The sequence below is a fragment of the Micromonas commoda genome, chromosome 17 (assembly GCF_000090985.2).
Source record: "Micromonas commoda chromosome 17, complete sequence".
Classification (NCBI taxonomy): domain Eukaryota; kingdom Viridiplantae; phylum Chlorophyta; class Mamiellophyceae; order Mamiellales; family Mamiellaceae; genus Micromonas; species Micromonas commoda.
The window spans coordinates 93755-112280 of record NC_013054.1 but is presented as its reverse complement, the minus strand read 5'-3'; the positions used below and the strand labels follow the sequence as shown (position 1 = coordinate 112280).

Below are 18526 nucleotides of genomic sequence, written 5' to 3'. Positions count from 1 at the left end.
GGGGTCGTTTTACTCCATCTTGATGCGCAAACGTGCCGTCGCGCGGAGAGAAGATGATTGGCCATAAATGAACATAGATGGACGTGACAATTATTGGGTTTTTCGTGAACCGCAGGAGGATCTATCCGGCAACACACGACATGGGCTAGCATCAGCAACTTGTGCTGAACAATACTCACACATAGATTAACATGTCAGGGTGTTTGGCCAAATCCGAGCAAACTCCGTCATCGAAGTCATCCTGTCATCGTGACCATCATCATCGTATTTGCGTCTTGTGTACTTACGTCAATCCCTGGCATGAGATATGCGTCTGGATCGGGAGCGCGCGATGATGACAGACCTATGAACGATTTAGATCCCGCAAGGTACTGTAGATCCAATGCGACCTTCTGAATTGAACTCAGTGGGCGCATTTGACGGGCACCCCTGGAATAAAGGGCGTCCACCCGCCAATCGGCTGTTTGCGGGGGGGCAGGATGACATGGTGTCTTAACGCTTCGAGGAGATCAGAATAATGTAAGCCTCGCCGAAACTCGGTTGTACGTTATTAATTTTTGCCCGCTTCCGCCCCGCAAAGCAGACAAGAAGGTAAGAAGGTGACAGATGTGAAGATGCTGGGGCGAAAATGAAGTGCAGGCGCGTTGATTTTCGCGGAGATTTATTGCTTCTGTTCGGTCGCTAATCTGATGATGAAATCAGGTAATTTCCGTGCAATCGACCTGTATTTAGATGCTTTCCTGATAACTTCTTTCTCGAGCCATCACAACCTCATCTATCTTCCTGAACTGCCATGGCCACTTGACGTTATACAGAAATGGCCGGAGGTCAAACCTATTGTCCTCAGGCGAGTAGTTCTCCGCGTGGTACGACGGCGTCAGCGTTGTCATCTTGTGACGGTTAGATGAATAGTAGAAGAAGAAGCTCTTCACCTTCGCGGCAATTTCTTCGGGAGACGCCCGGTGTTTCCACTCGTGCAACAGTCGCTTGAACATCTCAACCGGTCCGAGCCTAGATATTTTGCGCAGGCGACCAAACACTCCGAGCTCCTCGTACGTCATCCCCATATCCTCTTCGTCTGTTTGAACGTAATCATCACGGATGGGCTCCAACTCGGCGGTGGGCGGTGCTTCCTCAACCAATGCGAGAGTTGGGTAGCCCAACTTGTCTGCCCCCCAGCGCAGGAAAGACCGAAGGTCTCTCTTGCTAATGCCACCAATAGGGTTGATATCTGCCGATGAACAGTCATACTTCGTCATGTAACCGCGAAGTCCCTCGTCCACGTTTGCACTTCCAAGAACCAACAAAAACCCACCTCGACCCCGAACCCAAGGCATCAGTTGAGCCAGCACAAATGAGAGAACCATGCGGATCCTCGCCTGAATGTTCTGCAGAGCTAAGTTTTCCACATCGCTACCTCCGTCGACCTTGAACTTGGGTGTCTTCTGCGTCACAGAGGTGAAAAATGCAATCACTGCTGCGACCACGGCATCGATCCTGACATCGAGATGAGAAGCCCCAATCTCAGCAGCCAGTGCGGAGGAACGACTCCTTGTCGCAGCGCTGCTGTTCTCGCTGCCCAGGTAGACCGTCTGAAACAAGATCCGGGCCAGCTCTTTCGCCGACGGAAGAGAATCGGTTCCTTCAATTCGAGCGATTCGGCGAATGTCTGCAGCGGCTACATCATCCCCTGATATTGCTGCTGCTGTTGCTAGCTGGCACATTGAACCAACAATCGCAGCTGTCGAGGAGCTGTCGGCACCACCAGAAAGAGGTAAGAGGTATCCACTCGCACCTGAACGGCGAAGATAATCCCAGAGCCAGCATGCCGGCCCGAGTGCAATCTCTTCCTGTGGTAAATGATAGCGAATCTCACACGGGGGATGTGGTACTTGCGAGACATAATCCGTTGGGCATAAAGTGAACGGGACGCGTATCGTCGGATACTTGTCACTCGCTGAGGCTTGTACCGCCATACTCTGGAAAGCACCGCGAAATCCAACCACGGCATCTAGATCAACGTTAGCAGTCACCACCTCGACTTCTTGAATCGCAAACTGTTCTCCTTGTGCGACGATTTCCCCGTTAACTGCGATGCACGCGCAGCCGTCGTAATAAAGGCGCCCACCGTCGCATCCACGTTGATTTGCGTACATATAAACACCACCGCACTTTCCTGTAGCCGAACGAATGAGATCCGTCCGAGTGTTTAGTTTACGGAGCTGATGATGACTGCCGCTGCCGTTGCTGATGACCTCAACTCCGTTCAGTGCCATCTGAATGTGCGGGGCGGCTGGGGTGAACAGTTCTTCACAAGTTTCACTTCCCATGCTAGCGTCGATGAAAGTGAGTATCGCATCGCCGAAAGGAACGTAGGACTGACCGGTCACGGCAACGATCGCGGGAGGTAACTGATGATCCTCAATCTTCTTTTGGTGTTGCCATGCCGTAAACCAGCGCGACTCTCTGTAGTTTCCGTCGTTGGCGAGGCAGAGCTTGGGGCGAATAAAGAGAATCTTGCGGTTCAGCACAAAGACTCTGCAATTATACCGGACCCCTCCGTGAATGACAGGCATGCCGACGTCGCAGACTATGTCGTCGGTTTCGTCTCCATTCAATAGTTCGACGAGGCTTTCCCACGAGTGCTCCGTTGTGTCCAGTTCAAGGAAGTGATCTTCGCACCCATAACCCGGCAACTCAAGCTCGGGTCCGAGTCGGTACCGAGCACCTCTTTGCTTGGCTTGTTGAATTGAGGCTTTCACCCTTTTAACGTTGCCTTCGAAGTCGAGGGCCCACTGGTTAAGAACACAACTCGCGAGACATGTTATCCTCATGGCAATGCCGCAATTTGCGACGCTTCGTTCGATGCAGAGTTGAGTTGTGACTACTGTTCGTTTGACTCTAAATGTGCGTGAAGGGTAACTCGCGCCAATAAATTATACGAAACTTACCCCCTCAGTAAATGAACAGACCTGTATATGCTGTAAAAGCTACGCCACCTGCGACGACGAAACAACAAAGGAAGTTAAGGCAAGACCGCCGGGTGAATGGACACATATCTGATAGCGTTATCATATTTATTATTATTATCATTATTATTAATATTAATATTATTATTATTTTAACATGCATGCAACACGGCGGGAAATGATGATTTTGCCTATTTTATTTGCACACGATATATAACCCTTTTAATCCTGAAAATCTATGTGCGAATTTCGCACAAAATCACACCTCGAGGGGCTTATACTTCGTGCGACTTAGCTCGACAACCATTGCGAGTCTTGGCACCGAACTCGAGGACGGCACGTGGGACGATCGGCGGAGTCGCGGAAAAATACGCTCTTGCTTGATCGGGTGACACGACTTTCTTTATTCATTCACAAACGTAGCACAAAAACACGGAGAAGAAACTTTGAACAAAAACTTTAGTGTCGCTTGGAACATGATGAAGAAACGATCGACATATCAGAGGAACATGACGTAAACGAAAGTAGGGACATCGCTAACGACCTCCTTCTTTGCTAAGGAGCTTTTGAATGAGCTCCTCGTGAGTGCCTTGACCGGCGCGGAGCTGGTCCTGGCCGGTGCGGAGCTGGTCCTGGCCGGTGCGGAGCTGGTCCTGGCCGGTGCGGAGCTGGTCTTGGCCGGTGCGAAGCTGATCAAACGTCGAGTGAAACTCATTTCGAAGCTTTTGCACCATGGAACGCAGGTCGTCATCAGTTGACAAGCTCTCCGAGGTCGTTGTTGACGGCTTCTGGAGTTTCCTCAGCAGCGCTACCAGCGCGATGCCTGTGAGCGCAAACACGGCCTGCGCCGCCGCGACCGAAAGGCTCAGTCGCGTCGTCGCGGGCACCTCCACGTTGCGGGCGCACTGAAAAGGGCTGTTCAGCTTGAGCGGAGCGCAGATTGTCTCGGGCGGATACTCCGAGGCGTAGCGTTGAATCGCGAGCTCCTTGGTGGTCGGGGGCTTGGGCTTGTCGAAGCAGCGAAAACCGTTGCCGTTGAGTTTAAATTTGGAGCAGATTGCATCGGCGCCGAAGTTACCATACTTGTCTGCAGGAGTGCCTAGGAGTTTTTCCCAAGCTTCAATCCCTTCGGGGACTGTGATGGACTTCATCGTGTATGAATAGGACCCGGCGCCGTAAGACGTGCAGTCCATTTTATAAATGAACATCTGATATTCGAAATAAAAGTCGCCATGAAGTTTAGCGAGTCCACCGCAGGTAGGGAATGTACCGGAAGCGGTAAGTCGTGTGTACGTCTCCGAAACGACATCCGTGACCCGTGTTGGGTAACCAATTCCATTTGCTTTCCCAAATGGATTATACTTTGCAATGTCGATAAGTGTCTTGTCAATGGAATTAGAACTAGGGTACGTGTAAACCGATTCGAGTGAGACCGTATCCAAAGATGGTGGAAGCACGGCAGCAGGACACTCGCTGACGTTATAATTCAAATTATAAGTATTGTCGTACGGCGGTTCTGGATAGCACGAATACCCATCACGTTTCCAGTCATTAGCCGCCTGATTGGTTTTCTGCAAAAAAGAGGATGCGTACCTGTCGTCGTAAAAGCTGATCACGCCTTTGTTCGAGTCGCCGTCGCTCGCAAAGTCATAGTCGTAGTGGACATAATTGGCGTGTTTGGTCACCGACTTGACGTTCGTCGCATCGGGCACATTTACGTTCTTTACGCATTCATCGAAACTCCAGTCCGTGCTCAGACCGTGCAAAGTGGTCTTCTGGAGGGGCTTGCACGCAAAGCCGGGCTTTTGCCACTCCGAGGTGACGATAGATTCCAAGCTCACGCGCTGCGCGGGAAGCGAGTAGTACGCGAAAGATCCAAACATCACACATAGAGTGATAAAATACAAGATGTATCCAAATATACGAATGCGCCATTTCGACCCGCCGATGGGTTCGATCTCCGCTTTGATGTTGAAGAAGAAGTCGGGAATCGGGACGAGAGTTTCTAAAAAGGACGAATCTTGTTGGTCACGTTTGCTTCGTTGTAGTTCTGCATCAATTTTTGACTGTATTTCGGAAGAGTCCGCCATCTGTTGCACGAAGTGTTTAAAAGTTTATTTCCAGAGCGTGAAGGTGATGTGTCGCGCGTGTTTTGGCTGTGGTCTCTCTCCTTGGAAGTGATGCTAAATGGTGAAGTGATACAGCAAACTTTCATTTATTTTCCTGAAATTTAACTAATAATACGAAGGTACGTACGTACGCATATCTTCGTACGAATGAAGGTAATATTTAGTCTATGCGCTAGATATATTTGGGACGAGGAACGCCAGTGACGAAGTCACATTTAGTGCCACATTCTACCCCAACTTTTTTGGAACTCTGTTACGTTTATTCGTGTTCTGATTGGTCGAGAGCTCGATCATTTGCAAAAGTCATAGACTAAACCACCGTACGGTCGTCGTTTGTTACTTTATTGCAGACTAACAAAACTGTGCGACGCCTTCCGTGTCTTTGGACGACGACTGTTCTGCGGGACGTCTTTATCGTTGCGCTTGGCGTGCACGTAGTCGTCGTCCTCACACGCACGCCACTTGTGAACGAAGAGTCGACGCCAAGGCGTCTTCTGGTGGGGCGATGGTAGACGTCGAAGTTGACCGATGTATCGATGAAAATTCAGCTTCAAACCATGGATAAGTAGCCCTTCTCAATGCGTCTTTCACCGAGGCTTCACCGAAGCTTCATCGAGACTCGTCCCAAATTAGCCTCCCGAACCGAACGTTCCTTGTTCATCAGTCTCACAGGGAGGCACCTACGGATAGATAGTCACTTTATTAATTAATTAACATGATAGACTAATAAAGTCTACCTTCGTTCGTATGACTAATAATGGTGTGTGGTTACGTTGCATCTTGTTGGGGTAGTTGAGGTGCAATCTTGTCGACCTCGCTGTCGCTATCGGTTTGCTAGGGGGGGTTGGGGCTACTCGGTGGGTTCGAGGGGGTCCGACGGGGAGGGGGAATCGATGTATCAGAATTCGGGACGACATCGTATAACTGCGCCGCCGTTCTTAATAAAAAGGTCAGACATCCTGCGAAGAAGAAGTAAACCTGTGCGGTAAGATTTGTGGCTTCGATTCAAACACTAGAGAAGCTCGACCAGTTCAAACAAGGCCAAAAAAGTGCGAGGAGACGGCTATGATGTCCGGATATACACACGAAACCGATGCGCATTTGTCCGTGTATGTACGAGTAGACGTCATCACGATGTGCAGCGCGAATCACTCAGAACTCAAGCAAGGAAACGCCTGCATAACGTCCTCATCGCGGCCAGATGGCTTGCCCAAACAGTTCAAAACATCGGCAACGCCCGTCGCGTATTTTTTCCGAGTTCCTCACCTCCTAGGGGACCGCGCATATTTTGAATCACGTCCAGAGACGGTCGGATGGCTCCGGTAAGTCGCACACCACCCGGCGAAGAATCGCGTGCGATAATCGCACATGCTTCTTTGGGAGATGGCGAGGAATGCGACATGACGAAGAAGCGAGTTACTCAAGCGGAAGCTCAGCGAACGGGCCCGCGAACAGTTGGATGACCGTTGGTGGTCGATGAAGGTAGCGGGAAAATTTTTCCCAGGCCCAAGACCTTTCGCGAAGTCGCGCCGGCTCTTGCGCTAGCGCGCGAAGTGGCTGAAAACATATGTTTTTGTGCGATTTTCGCACTTCAGGATTCAAAGGGATATAGATGATGGATAGGCACATATTGTAAAAACCACCAATATCTATCGTCAATCACCCACATCACGCACGATAAATAGCGAAATGCGCAAGTTGCACAAATTCGGAGGCATTGACAATAAAATACACGAATCTCGCCGAGCGCTCTCAGCGCTTCTCACGATTTCGAGTGCCACATCAGCGACTTGAGCGCTCTCGACCAATCAGAACGCCGTATTCGCCGGATGCCGCGCGCGGAACGGACCCCCCGCGCGGGCGCGCGAGGACACCCCACGCGCGGCGCGCGCGACGGGTGACGCGTGCGTCGACGTGCCACGAGTGTACCCCGGCCGCGGCGCGCCGACATTCGCGTCGGCGCGTCGACGCGGAGCCGGCGAAGCGGCGCGTCAGCGCGTTTCGTTGCGTCGGAGGAAAGAGGAATGGTTTGATCTCGAGAGGCGCGATAGTCACGGGCAGGGTCAGAAGCGCCGAAGGCGCGATGCACGGGCAGGGTCAGAAGCGCCGAAGGCGCGATGCACGGGCAGGGTCAGAAGCGCCGAAGGCGCGATGCACGGGCAGGGTCAGAAGCGCCGGAGGCGCGATGCACGGGCAGGGTCAGAAGCGTGAGTGACAGTTACGTACACCCAAAGCCCGACTCATCAATCCCTGAAACGACGAGTTAAAAAAGCATCCTCTCCATCGAAAATCACACTGAGCGGCGAAGAAGCGCGTACGGGCCCAACTTGCTTGTATTCAAAAAGCCCGTACGTATGAAATCCGACCAATCACGTGAATCGACAAATTCTCGTAGACCCCCTTTCGTAACGTTATTCGTTCTGTGATTGGTCACGTGGTATAGAAGCAAAATACAAACCAATCAATGAGAGGGCGGTATATGCTGGTACCGAAGAACTGTCTCGTCGCTATTTGCGGTTAACCCACCGCCGCGCGGGTACGCGCTGAACACGCACGCGCCAAGCGCAATACGGTTGGATACGTGTCGCACATGCCGCAGGCGGCGTCATTCACGCAAAAACCGCCGGAAAGCGCGGACATCGCTCGGTTCGTAGCGCCCGGAAGGACAAACAACCATTTCTCGGGTGCCGCATGAGCGTATGTACATATTCTGAATTTCATAAGGGTGAGCCACTTTTTTATCGATAACTGATAACCATAAGAACATAAGAACCTTATCATTAATGATAAGGTTCAAACATAAAGTTCTTACGCATAAATAATAATTCGGCCGGACAATGCATGTTCACCAAGTTCAAAAATTCGCGCCAGTAACTCACCGTCGTTGTACGTTTTTTGCCGCGTCACTTGGAGAGGCGCGGCGGCTACGAAGATCACATCGCCATGGCGGCGGTGAACTTCAGCAAGCTAATGTCGCCCGCCGACTTCACGAAAAAAATGGGGGTTGCCCGCTTGGTCCCCGGAAAGAATCCTGACCTGCACGTCCACAAGGACCTCACGCTGCGGGACCCGATCTCGGGTACCATGTGTGGGTGTGGAGTTTGCGAGCTCTTTGACGCCTACCATGGCGTAAGGAAACGGCGGGAGATCAACCGTGTCAGGTTGCAAGATGGTGTTCAAGTGGGTAAGCTTCCAAAAGTACACGAACCCCTTTTGTACGACAGCGGTCGAGAATTCGGTAACCAGGCGACGGATATTACCGTCTTGGGGCCTGAGGTTATCAAGATGCTTGACGACGCCCGGAGGGACCCTTCGAAGGACCAGGCGGTGGTGCAGGACCGCCTCGTCCAGCGCGATACGGTTCGACTTGGCCAGGCACAACAGGCCAGGCGCAACGATACCGCGCATGAAGGTCTTCGTGACGCCATCGCCAGGGTGAACGCGAACCCAGAAACCGCCGCTTCGGTTCTTGGTTTCACTCGGAACAAAAGCACCGGCGCGAAGCGGACGGCCGAGGCTCCTCCGGCCGACCCGCAGGAGCGCCTCAAGTTCGCTGCGCAGCCTCGCGGTGCCATCCTACTGCCAGGTAAGTCTTGACGCATTTTCAAGATGTTTACATCGTCGCTTAATGTTCTTGTTTACAGACCCTCGGCACACCTTGGGCGCAGTTGAAGCTGCCAGCATGCAGCGAATCATGGCTTCGAAGCACGCAGCCGGGGGGCGCGCCGGAGCTTCAAACTTCTGTACTAGCTCTAAGGCTCCCTTACAGGAGCTCAGCAACCGCGCCGAGCCGTCTGGCCTAGGCAAAGTTAAAGGAGCAGTCAAGATCGAGTCCAACAGCCCTCCGAGGTCTAGCACCGTCCTTCCTCCTGTTGTTGTCGACCTCACGTCCCCAACTGTTGTAAACAACAACACTGGCGGCGCAGGCGGCTATGGATTCTTCGGCGCTTCCGGGCCAGACATGCCCCGTGTCATGTCCGCAAGCGGAATCGCCGCTGCCAAACGGGCTGAAGGTGGCTCGATAACGACAAAGATTGGGAGGGGGAGCAGGCGTGCCGAGATGGAGGACACGCACGAGGCTGCGATCCACGCCGGGATCACCGGCCCTTCTGGGTAAGGCTTCGTATTTGTCTTTGTTCTTTTGAATTAAATTTTCTAAACGTCTGCACATCGCAGACCTGTCCCGGCTGCTCCGAAATTGCGTGTGCACACCATCGAGGAGATGTTAGTTCTCCTGGTACATGACGATGAGCTGAGCCACGCTTCACGAAACAACCTCGAGGGCAGCCTCTACGAGGCCCTCGGCAAATGCGAGGACGATGACTGGGACGAGTTGAGTCCTGGCGTCATCGACCTGCTTGAGAACGCACAGGAAAACATCACGCACCGTGCCCTGCGCCTTCTGGTGCGCGGCATATTGGTACGTGGTTCCAATGCATTGACTATATTTCAAGATGCTTTTGTATTTTCCTTTGTTTAACTTTTATCGTTCTCTTTTGTTTTTTTCACGACGCTCAACTAACACACTTATTCACAAATGTTTCAGCACAGATGAACGTGAACGACCTCGACAACGACGACGACGACGACGATGAGGAGGACGGCGCTTATAACTTCGACGAGTTCAAGGAGGCGTTTGAACTCGGGAGAGCTACGGGCGCCCAGCTGTTTGACTCGTCGGGAGAGACATTGGAGGATGACTCTTTCGACTCGAGTTACTGATGGTGAGAGATATAGACGATACGACGTGTATTAGATACGCACGGACGAGCATTAGCATCGCGACCTTTTTCATACACATTTACGGTTGTTTTATGAATAAGCCTTCAAATGTTTCTTTTGTGAACTTTATAAGATGCATCCACGAAAAGTTTGTCAAGAGATGAGGTGAAGATGTTAAGGTTCGTGTTGATAATACAAAAGCCAAAGAGGTGGCAATCAATAATAAAAATAATAAATCGTACGTCACGCATGGTACGCACGAGTGCGTGCTTCAATCCACGACGTAGTCGCTGAACTTGAGCCAAGACTTGCAAAGTCTCGGCGTGACTGCCGCAAGGGCACGGAAAGTTGCCCCGGGGATGTCACTAATGGACCCCAACGCATCTCGCCTCACATGCCCTTTCACCCACGCGAATAATGTTTCTATTGGGTTGAATTCCGGAGAGTACGCGGGCAGAAACATTAGTTCCATGTCATGATGCGCGAACATGGGTGTCAGAATGCGGCTCCTGTGAAAGGAAGCATTGTCCATCACCACAGAAACACCTCCATCTGGATAAGCCTGCAAGATGGTGGGGATCAGCGTAATAGCTACCCAATTCTCGAAGGTTTGGCCGTTGATGCTTCCAGTCTTCATGAAGCTGCAGTCTAGTACCCCATCGACTGTCATCGCCGCGAGAAAATTCCATTTGATGCCTCTCTCGCCTGTTTCGTGCGAAGCACCGGGCACCACCGCCTTATGTCCAGCCTGCGATCGTGCGTAATTTGTTTCGGCGTCAGCCGCGCGTATGCCCATCTCATCGACGAAAACGATGCGCCTCGCATCGCGTTCCGACTGCCACGCTTCGTAGTCTTTGATGCGCAGTAAATTTGCGGGTGCGTACTTGCGGTATGCGGCCTTGGTCTTTCGTTTTCTTGTTAAGCGTAAGTACTTTAACGCTCGGCAAACTGTGGATTCAGAAACGAGGACCTCCATGTCCTGCAACAGACGTTGCACGTACTCGGCGTGCTTAAGACAAGGCCTAGCCTTCGTGAGCCACTGCGATGCACAAGCGATAGGAGCGTTTCGCGAAGGTCAGAAACCAATGATGGGTTCGTGGTCGCGCGACATTATTCAAGAGAAGAGCGGCTTGCCAGGCCCGGAAAAACAAGCGGGTGAAACTCACCTTCAGGTAGAGCAGCTCCGGCAAACGGAGTTTCGGAGGGCGTCTTCCTGCTATTGGACGAGGCGACGAGAGGCCGGTTCGGTCGAACCACTCGACAATCTTTCTAACGCACCAGCGCGATCTGCTCGTCTCACGCGCGATCTGCGAGGCCGTGCAGCCTCCCACGTGCAGACTAAGTATTTCCAATCTGCACTCCCAGCTTAGCGCATGGCCATGACGGTAATGGCCGCCGGCATCGTTTATCTTATGTATGAACAACGGCGGGTCCCCGTATGATGAGGTTGCCACACTTGCCGAACATAAAATATATATAACGCTTAACAGCGAGCGTAGGTTCATGGCTGGCGGCAGCGCGCGAGTTCCCCCGCGCGTGACGATTTAACAAATCCACGCGAACCGCCGCCGAGCTCGTTTTTTCAAATCGACCGACCGCGACCGCCCAGGACATAACTCGCTTATGTTCTTACGAAAATATGTAAGCGGGTTATCGTTAATCGTTATTGAGTTAAGTTATGAAAAAAGTGGCTCACCCTTATGAAATTCAGAATATGTACGTACGTACCTTCGTACCTTCGAAGGTACATAATAATATGTACCTTGCTTCATACCGAAGGTATGATATTATTATTATTGTTACGACTCGGTACGCCCAGGTACGATCTCAGGGGGTCATGAATCAAATATATTTTTGACTGAAACATTAATATCATGGACCTCGAACGAAGGTACGAAGGTAATAATATTTTCCCGAAGACTCCCCCATTTTTACGCCCCGGTACGCCCAGGTACGATCTCAGGGTCCATGAATCAAAGTAATTTTGTCTGAAACATAATATGGATATTTTATTATTACCTTCATATTTACCAAGTAATAAGTAATAAGCAAGGTACGACCTTCAAGCAATGAATGAAACGTATGTACGTATGTACCTTCGTACCTTTAATAATATTATTTATTTATTTAATTTACCTTCGTATTACCTTCGTACTTATTACCTTCGTATTACTTATTATTAGACAAATTACCTACCTGTACCTTCGTATTAGATGGTTAAATAATACCGAATGAAGGTACCTTCGAAAGTTCGTAAGGTAATTTAGTTCGTTCTAATAAACACGGCGGGAAATGATTTTGCCAGTATTTTGCCTATTTGCATATATGATGATATGCATGGATATTTTTTATTATTATCTTCGTTCGTGTTATTATTATTTACTATCTTCGTACCTTCGAACGAAGGTAGTTTTTTTCTACCTTCGTTCGTACCTTCGTTCGTACCTTCGAAAATTACGGGTTACGGGGGCGCCAAAAGTTACGGGGCCCCGTTGCATTTTCCGGCTCGTCCGAGCCCCGTAAATCGCCTCATATCTTACGAAGGTAACTAAAATCCATGCATACGATTTTCGGAGATCGCGAAAGCGCAAAAATCACGAGCTGCTTGCTTCTACACAAAAAACGCATACGATCGACCAGATTCACAAGCAAGACGGTATATTAATAACGCGCGTGGGTGTCGCGCGAGGGGCGGTGCAAGCGTGGGCAAACGGGAGCGGTGTGTGTCTGGTGTGTGTGGTGTGTGGGGTGTAGGTTGTGGTACGATGCTGCCAGATCAGGAGGAAGCTGGAAGCAGAGGTGATGGGTCCCCAAGGGATCTGCACGCGCCTCCGCAAGAGGGCGGGGCGGCCAGCCGCAAGGGCGGGCTAACGACCGGCGGCCTCGGCCACCGGTTGGGTAGGGGGAGAACAGCAAATAGGGGGGAGAGACTTTGAGAGTGAACCGGGCAGTGGGCACCCCACGCTGGGGACCCGAGGCGAAAGCGCGGGTCTGAGCGCGCGGGTTGTGGGCCGCAAACGGGCGGCCCCGGACAAGACCGGGGACAAAACCGCACCGTTCCGACACGACTAGGGAGAACTACGACTTCCGCACTGCCAAAACCTTGATACGCCGTGAGCTAGAGTAGCTGTAGCGAGGGTATCACATCTATCTACCTATCTATCTATCTAGTAGGTTGTGGTACCGTGTATCGTCGCGGTGGCGTGGGTGTGGTGCAATTATTCCACGCAGTTATCCTCCACTCAAGATGGATATGCGTCAACGCGAGTTACATGCAAGGTACGTTTGCTCTGCCTCTCGCTGTATGCGGACAGCATGAGCAGCAGAGCAGGCTTTTGGTGTTGAAAAACGCAATGTCCGTAGTCCAGCTAGCTAGTACGAAGGTACGAAGGTACCGAAGGTACCGAAGGTAGTTAGGTCCAAGGGCGGGAGGCCGAGGCTGCTGGGCGGTTTATTGACTCAAGAGTCAAGTTTTTTTCCAGAAGGGCTGACCGCATGCTACAAATACAATTGCGTGTTGTATTTTCAAGCTATTCCCCTGCCCGCAGAGCCACGATAAGGAACCGTTTATCATTATTCGATTTCCTCCACAGTTTTGAGGATACCTGTTCCGTGTGAAATACTTTTAATCAATATTCTTCTCCCCTCATGAAAAGCCACACATTCACGGATATCGGCAACGCCCGGAAGCGAGGACAAGTGCGAGGGAGCATGGGCGAGATCGGCAGCCCGATCAAGGTCACGACATATGCGTGTGTGCTGGGACATTTGCTCTCCCGATAACGCATTGAATTTCCGCTTCCCTTTCACCCCCCGGTTCCCGGCTCCGTCGGCCAACCACCAGTTGTCATTTGCTGCAAAGGTCTCAAAAATGACGGAAACTTTGTCACATTCTGTATTGTGAAACGCACATTCGTCACGTAAATATTCAATCAACCGCTCGGCTACAATAATATCACCTCCCGGCCTTGCGCAAAATAGTAGCGCTATCTCACGTTTCAGGCCAAACGAATCCTTGAGGGCCAAGATGCAGTTGCGAAGGAGAATAGAATTCGTCGCATTGTCACTTTGTGTCCAGTTCCAGCACACGTCTACTTTGTGGGTGCCGCGGGCAAAAGTGATTTTACTGAAATGCCCGCTCCGCAGTGTCATGCCATCCTCCTTCGAGAGATGATGTCGACGGCGAGCGTGAACGGGCGCGCGTACGAATGAAGGTACCCAGTGTACTAATAACAAAATAAACCCAGTGTACACCTTCATTCATTATTTAATAAATAAATACGAAGGTACCTTCATTCGAAGGTATTTCGAAGATGGATTATTAAAATAATATCATAATATTACTGTTAAGTACCTTCGAAGGTAATACGAAGGTATGTACGAAGGTACGAACGAAGGTAATACTTAATACGAAGGTAAAATTAAATAAATAAATAATATTATTAAAATTAATTAAATAAATAATATTATTAATTAAATATACGTAATAATTTATTTGTGAATAAATTAATGTACCTTCATTCATTCGTTCGACAACTTTTTTGTTGTGTTTCCAGCAGACAGAAGACAGATGTGGCCTGCTGGTTCATTATCCCTACGAGGCAAAGTTATAATCACGCGCTGAGCGATCAAATCGTCCACACGATGTCAGCGTCTCTGTGTCATGCACAACAGAAGCAATTGGCACTTTCATTTTCGCTCGTCCTTCTTTTTTGTATTGTTTCTCTTCGGTACACCTCCAGGAACGTTCCTTCGAAAGTAGGTACCTTCGAAGGTATTAAATTTCCACCGCCCAGTCGCTTTCGTTGACGCTCCTTCGCCGTTGTCCATCAAACCATGCCCGGTGCATTCGCGAGACCTTGAAGTGTACAAGAGACCAATTGATGGTCGGCGACAATTATGTGCCGAGAGCTCCCAAGGAGCTGGCGGCACACGCTGCATGTCACCGTACGGCACTCTTCAGCCAATATGGATGTACGATTGGGGTAAGGTCAGTGTGGACTGGGAAACGAAAACTTTCCGTCATCTATTCAGACCTGAATGCCAGTTATTCCTGCTAAGCCTGCTAAGGAACTCCATAAATACGAGCACGATGGACCTTATCCCAAACGCAGTGATGTCGACAACTTGGACTCTTCTTGTCCCAAACGCAGTGATGTCGACAGCGTGGACTACTACCAGCGAGCTACGTTAATGATGGCAGCGCTTGAAGCCGCGCGCGCGAGTTTTGTGATGTTCGAACTCGGTGGTGGGACATGCAAATGGATAATCGATGCTTTTCGATTTTTCGTGATGAACAGACCATACATTCCTGTTACAGCATCCTGTGTCGAAGCCGATCCCCTCACCGTCGAATATGCCCGTGCCACGCTCGAATTGATTGGTCTTTCCCACAGCACAGCATACCTGTATCATGGCGCTGTATCGACAAAAGATGCCGAAACTCAACTATCACGCAAGAACAACGCACTATCTTACGGAGGATTTTATGGAAGAGGTGTCAATGATACCGCGAGCAGGGTCTCTACATTTTCGCTAGGAACCTTGTTGTCCCAGTTTTGGATGATCGATCATGTTGACATCGACTGTAACGGCTGCGAAGACCAACTTTTTGGAGACGAAAGCACTTTGCAAGTTATGACATAGAGAGTCAAATCAATATTTGTTGAAACGCACACTGCTCAGAAGCATGAAGTTGTTAAAAAGTGGGTTGGATAGTAAAGGTTGGCTGAAGGATTGTCCGTTTTACTTGGATTTTCCCGAGCAAGATCCGGTGAGTGGTGAAGTAAGTCCGGTAGACAAAGGACAAGGCGAGTTCATTCCTGAGCTAGCGGGATATTTCTGGTGCCTAAACCCACGATACCACTTGATGTGAGGCGGCTGCTGCGGCCGAGGCGATCGCAACACCACCGCCGCCTGCTCCCCAACCTGCCGTTCTCGTCAACGTCACCTCGCACGCACTCACTCCCCTGTGTGTCTTCCGCCTCCTCACGATCACCGACCTAAACTTTCTGTTGAATGTGTATGGTAAAATACGTCGGAGCGCGTGCGCGGTCGTCGTCAAGAATCGTCAACGCGAGTTACGCGAGTGTCGTGCATAGAAACCTTGATGTTTAATTACAATGTATGGAATCACTTCCTACCGCGCACGCGTCACGACAGTCGCCTTGGGACGGTGGCATACGGTGACGGGTTGAGCGTAGCGCGTCGACGACACTGTCTTCGGCGGGCCACCGTGCATCCCCGCTGCCATATATCGCCGTCCATCTCCGAGATCTTGGACAAGCCCTAGCGTACCCGCCGGAGACACGTTTTTCGGCGGGCTCGTGATCCCGCCTTGGAGACGCGGCGCCCCGTAGGAGGGCTTGGGCCTTGACGGAAGGTATGTTCCCTAGTGGTTTGGTGAGGGTTCCGCGGCCGCGGGTCGAGCGTTACCCATCGGCGACAACGTCTCCTGGTGGGCTCTGTGCATCCCCGCGCCCGCGGAACCCGCCCCACTTTACTGAATCTGCCGCCGATCAAGCCCTAGCACGTCCGCCGGGATCGTGCTGAGCGCGTGTGTGGGAAAGAAGACCACTGCCAGGGTGTCGTGGGAGCCCTTGCCCGAGGACTCTGTACCGGCCCTGCGGACGCCGCGTTCCCGATCCCTTCCCAGGGACCGCGGCGTAAATCCGGCCCGGCGCCCCTGACGAGGAGATCCTTTTTAGGGTTGAATCTGAAGGGTGCGCTCGGGTGTAGTGTGAGCCGGGAGCCATTGCTCGGGGGTCGAGCAATGGGACGGAGTTGGGGGGGGAGTTCCACCCGGCCCCTGTGGAAGTTCGCTTGGCGAATCCCACAGGTACAATTCCGCCCCGCGGCTTGACGAGCCGTGGGATTAAGGGGGAAGTCGATGGAAGGGGGGGAGGACAAAGGAAGGTGGGGCGCAGGAGCCGCCGCGTGCCGGATGGAATCAGGCGATGGACCGAAGGCGGAGCGGGGGGTGGCAACATCCGTCGGCAGTCTTGAAGGAGCCGGGAAGTCGATCGCTTTACGAGGGTATAGCCTACGACCAGCTCAATGGATGCTGGTGTACGAGCCACCATTATCCACGTTAATCATATCATATCATATCATACAATGTATGGAAGAAATAAACAGCGTCGGCCGCTTACCGAGAGGTAACTCTAGGAACAACCGGGCCGAGTCTACGGGTCTCGATTTGTATATATAAATAAACATCGACTCCTGGTTAGTTGACGATACCATACATCGATGACGCGTGCATTGAGCCTCGTGTCTCCCCTCGGATCGAAGACACCCTCTGGTCGTTCGCCGAGGTTCCAACACCGTTTGCACATCATGAAGCGATTCCAGTTACGATGGTGACAAGGGGCGGGGCAGATCCAATCGCCCGGCTTGACGCCCTCGTCGCCGTTTATATCCTGGCTGCGTGCTTCGGTTTGGAGCCAGCCTTCTTCCGCGACTTGAAGCGTGTCAGCAAAGCCAGGGGGTGGGCGGGGCGGTGGTGGGCCTTGCCGCTGCTGAGCGTCGCCTTGGGCGGCGCCGCCGCGCCCCCCGCCGCGCCCCCCGCCGCCATGTTGCCCAGGCGGCGGGTTCTCGTGCTCGTCAGGAACGACGTGTACCTCGTCGACAATCTCTACTTCCAAGCCTGAGCTGAAGGCGTCCATGTCGTCGTTGGGACCCCCTCCGGCAACCTGAACGTCACCGTCGCTGTCGCTGAGACTGTCATCAGAGTCCCCGGTGGGGTCGACAACGGGGGCGTCACCGTTCGGTTCCTCGTCGCTCTCGCCCTCCGATTCGGTGCCGATGATGCCCTCGTCGAAGTCGTCGCCGTCCTCGTCGAAAACGTCGCCGCGGCGAAGATCGCCATTCTCGCCATCGCCATCGTCGCCGGAGTCGTCTGAGACTTCAACCACTTCGGTGTCGCTCGTGCGCCGTGCCGGGCTCTTCGGTCGCGAAGCCATCGCTGGAGGCGTTTCACGCACCAACTGGGCAGGCGACTGGCCGTCCCCCTGAGCGCCGCGGGGATGCGGCGAAGCCATCGCACCGAGGATCGCGGCGGCGGCATCGCGCCCGCGGTGTCCACCGGGGTTCAGAGGCGCCGGCGCCGTGAACATTCCGAAGTCCGGCGTATCCGACTGAATGCCTTGATCAGGGGGGTGGATCGGCGCGACATCCATGGCGTGAACGTCCCGGAACACCCCGTCGAGGTCCCCGCGGATGCCGTACGATTCTGACCCGTGATCGTACCCGAGCACCGTCCCGCGCATCACCACGTGGTCACGCAACCTGCAAAGAACCCTCTCCTGTTTCACGTGTTTGCGTCCCCTGTTGCCCCACAATAGTTCTGACGGCGCGGAGCGTCGTCGTTGAGACGGTGGCGCGCCGACGGGGTCTGCGTTGAGAGACGATGTGCGACGAATCGTGAGCAAGAGGAGAAAAAACGACGGCGGTCGCGCCCATCGTTGACGCGGCCACGGGCAGGGGAGGTCGCGCGGGTGACGCTGGCGCGCCGCGCGGACTCCGACGACATTCGAGATGGCGACGCCGGCACGGGCGCGCCGGGAACCGATGCGCACGTCGTAGCGGGCGGGGTGCGACGCGATGCCGCGGAGCTCACCTGGTGATGCATAGTCAGCATCCGCGCCTCCATTGCGCTTCGACGCGCGGCGGCGGTGGTTGTCGTCACGCATATCGCGATCAATC

The 18526-nt window shown here is 52.4% G+C and overlaps 7 protein-coding genes across 7 annotated transcripts; 1 reads left to right on the top strand and 6 right to left on the bottom strand.

Moving 5' to 3' along the window:
• Nucleotides 1-728: 728 nt before the first annotated feature.
• MICPUN_92688 (carbon nitrogen hydrolase/NAD synthase) lies at nucleotides 729-2834 on the bottom strand (the record flags this gene model as incomplete). Its single annotated transcript, XM_002506910.1, has 1 exon — nucleotides 729-2834. The coding sequence occupies one exon, from the start codon at nucleotides 2832-2834 to the stop codon at nucleotides 729-731; it is 2106 nt and encodes a 701-aa protein (XP_002506956.1).
• Nucleotides 2835-3505: 671 nt separating this feature from the next.
• On the bottom strand, nucleotides 3506-4120 carry MICPUN_104679 (predicted protein; the record flags this gene model as incomplete). The annotated part of the gene is made up of 1 exon (XM_002506909.1): nucleotides 3506-4120. The coding sequence occupies one exon, from the start codon at nucleotides 4118-4120 to the stop codon at nucleotides 3506-3508; it is 615 nt and encodes a 204-aa protein (XP_002506955.1).
• Nucleotides 4121-5439: 1319 nt separating this feature from the next.
• MICPUN_64989 (predicted protein) lies at nucleotides 5440-5759 on the bottom strand (the record flags this gene model as incomplete). The annotated part of the gene is made up of 2 exons (XM_002506908.1): nucleotides 5440-5669; nucleotides 5747-5759. The coding sequence occupies 2 exons, from the start codon at nucleotides 5757-5759 to the stop codon at nucleotides 5440-5442; spliced, it is 243 nt and encodes an 80-aa protein (XP_002506954.1).
• A 2282-nt stretch (nucleotides 5760-8041) lies between these two features.
• On the top strand, nucleotides 8042-9820 carry MICPUN_64988 (hypothetical protein; the record flags this gene model as incomplete). Its single annotated transcript, XM_002506949.1, has 4 exons — nucleotides 8042-8684; nucleotides 8743-9211; nucleotides 9275-9518; nucleotides 9650-9820. The coding sequence occupies 4 exons, from the start codon at nucleotides 8042-8044 to the stop codon at nucleotides 9818-9820; spliced, it is 1527 nt and encodes a 508-aa protein (XP_002506995.1).
• Nucleotides 9821-10091: 271 nt separating this feature from the next.
• On the bottom strand, nucleotides 10092-11325 carry MICPUN_64987 (hypothetical protein; the record flags this gene model as incomplete). The annotated part of the gene is made up of 2 exons (XM_002506907.1): nucleotides 10092-10859; nucleotides 10987-11325. 2 exons carry the CDS (start codon nucleotides 11323-11325, stop codon nucleotides 10092-10094), a joined length of 1107 nt encoding a protein of 368 aa, XP_002506953.1.
• Nucleotides 11326-12945: 1620 nt separating this feature from the next.
• Nucleotides 12946-14115, bottom strand: MICPUN_64986 (hypothetical protein). The gene has a single exon (XM_002506906.1). The coding sequence runs from the start codon at nucleotides 14078-14080 to the stop codon at nucleotides 13394-13396; it is 687 nt and encodes a 228-aa protein (XP_002506952.1). The 5' UTR covers nucleotides 14081-14115; the 3' UTR covers nucleotides 12946-13393.
• A 2889-nt stretch (nucleotides 14116-17004) lies between these two features.
• On the bottom strand, nucleotides 17005-18513 carry MICPUN_64985 (predicted protein; the record flags this gene model as incomplete). Its single annotated transcript, XM_002506905.1, has 1 exon — nucleotides 17005-18513. One exon carries the CDS (start codon nucleotides 18511-18513, stop codon nucleotides 17005-17007), a length of 1509 nt encoding a protein of 502 aa, XP_002506951.1.
• Between the last annotated feature and the right edge of the window lie 13 nt (nucleotides 18514-18526).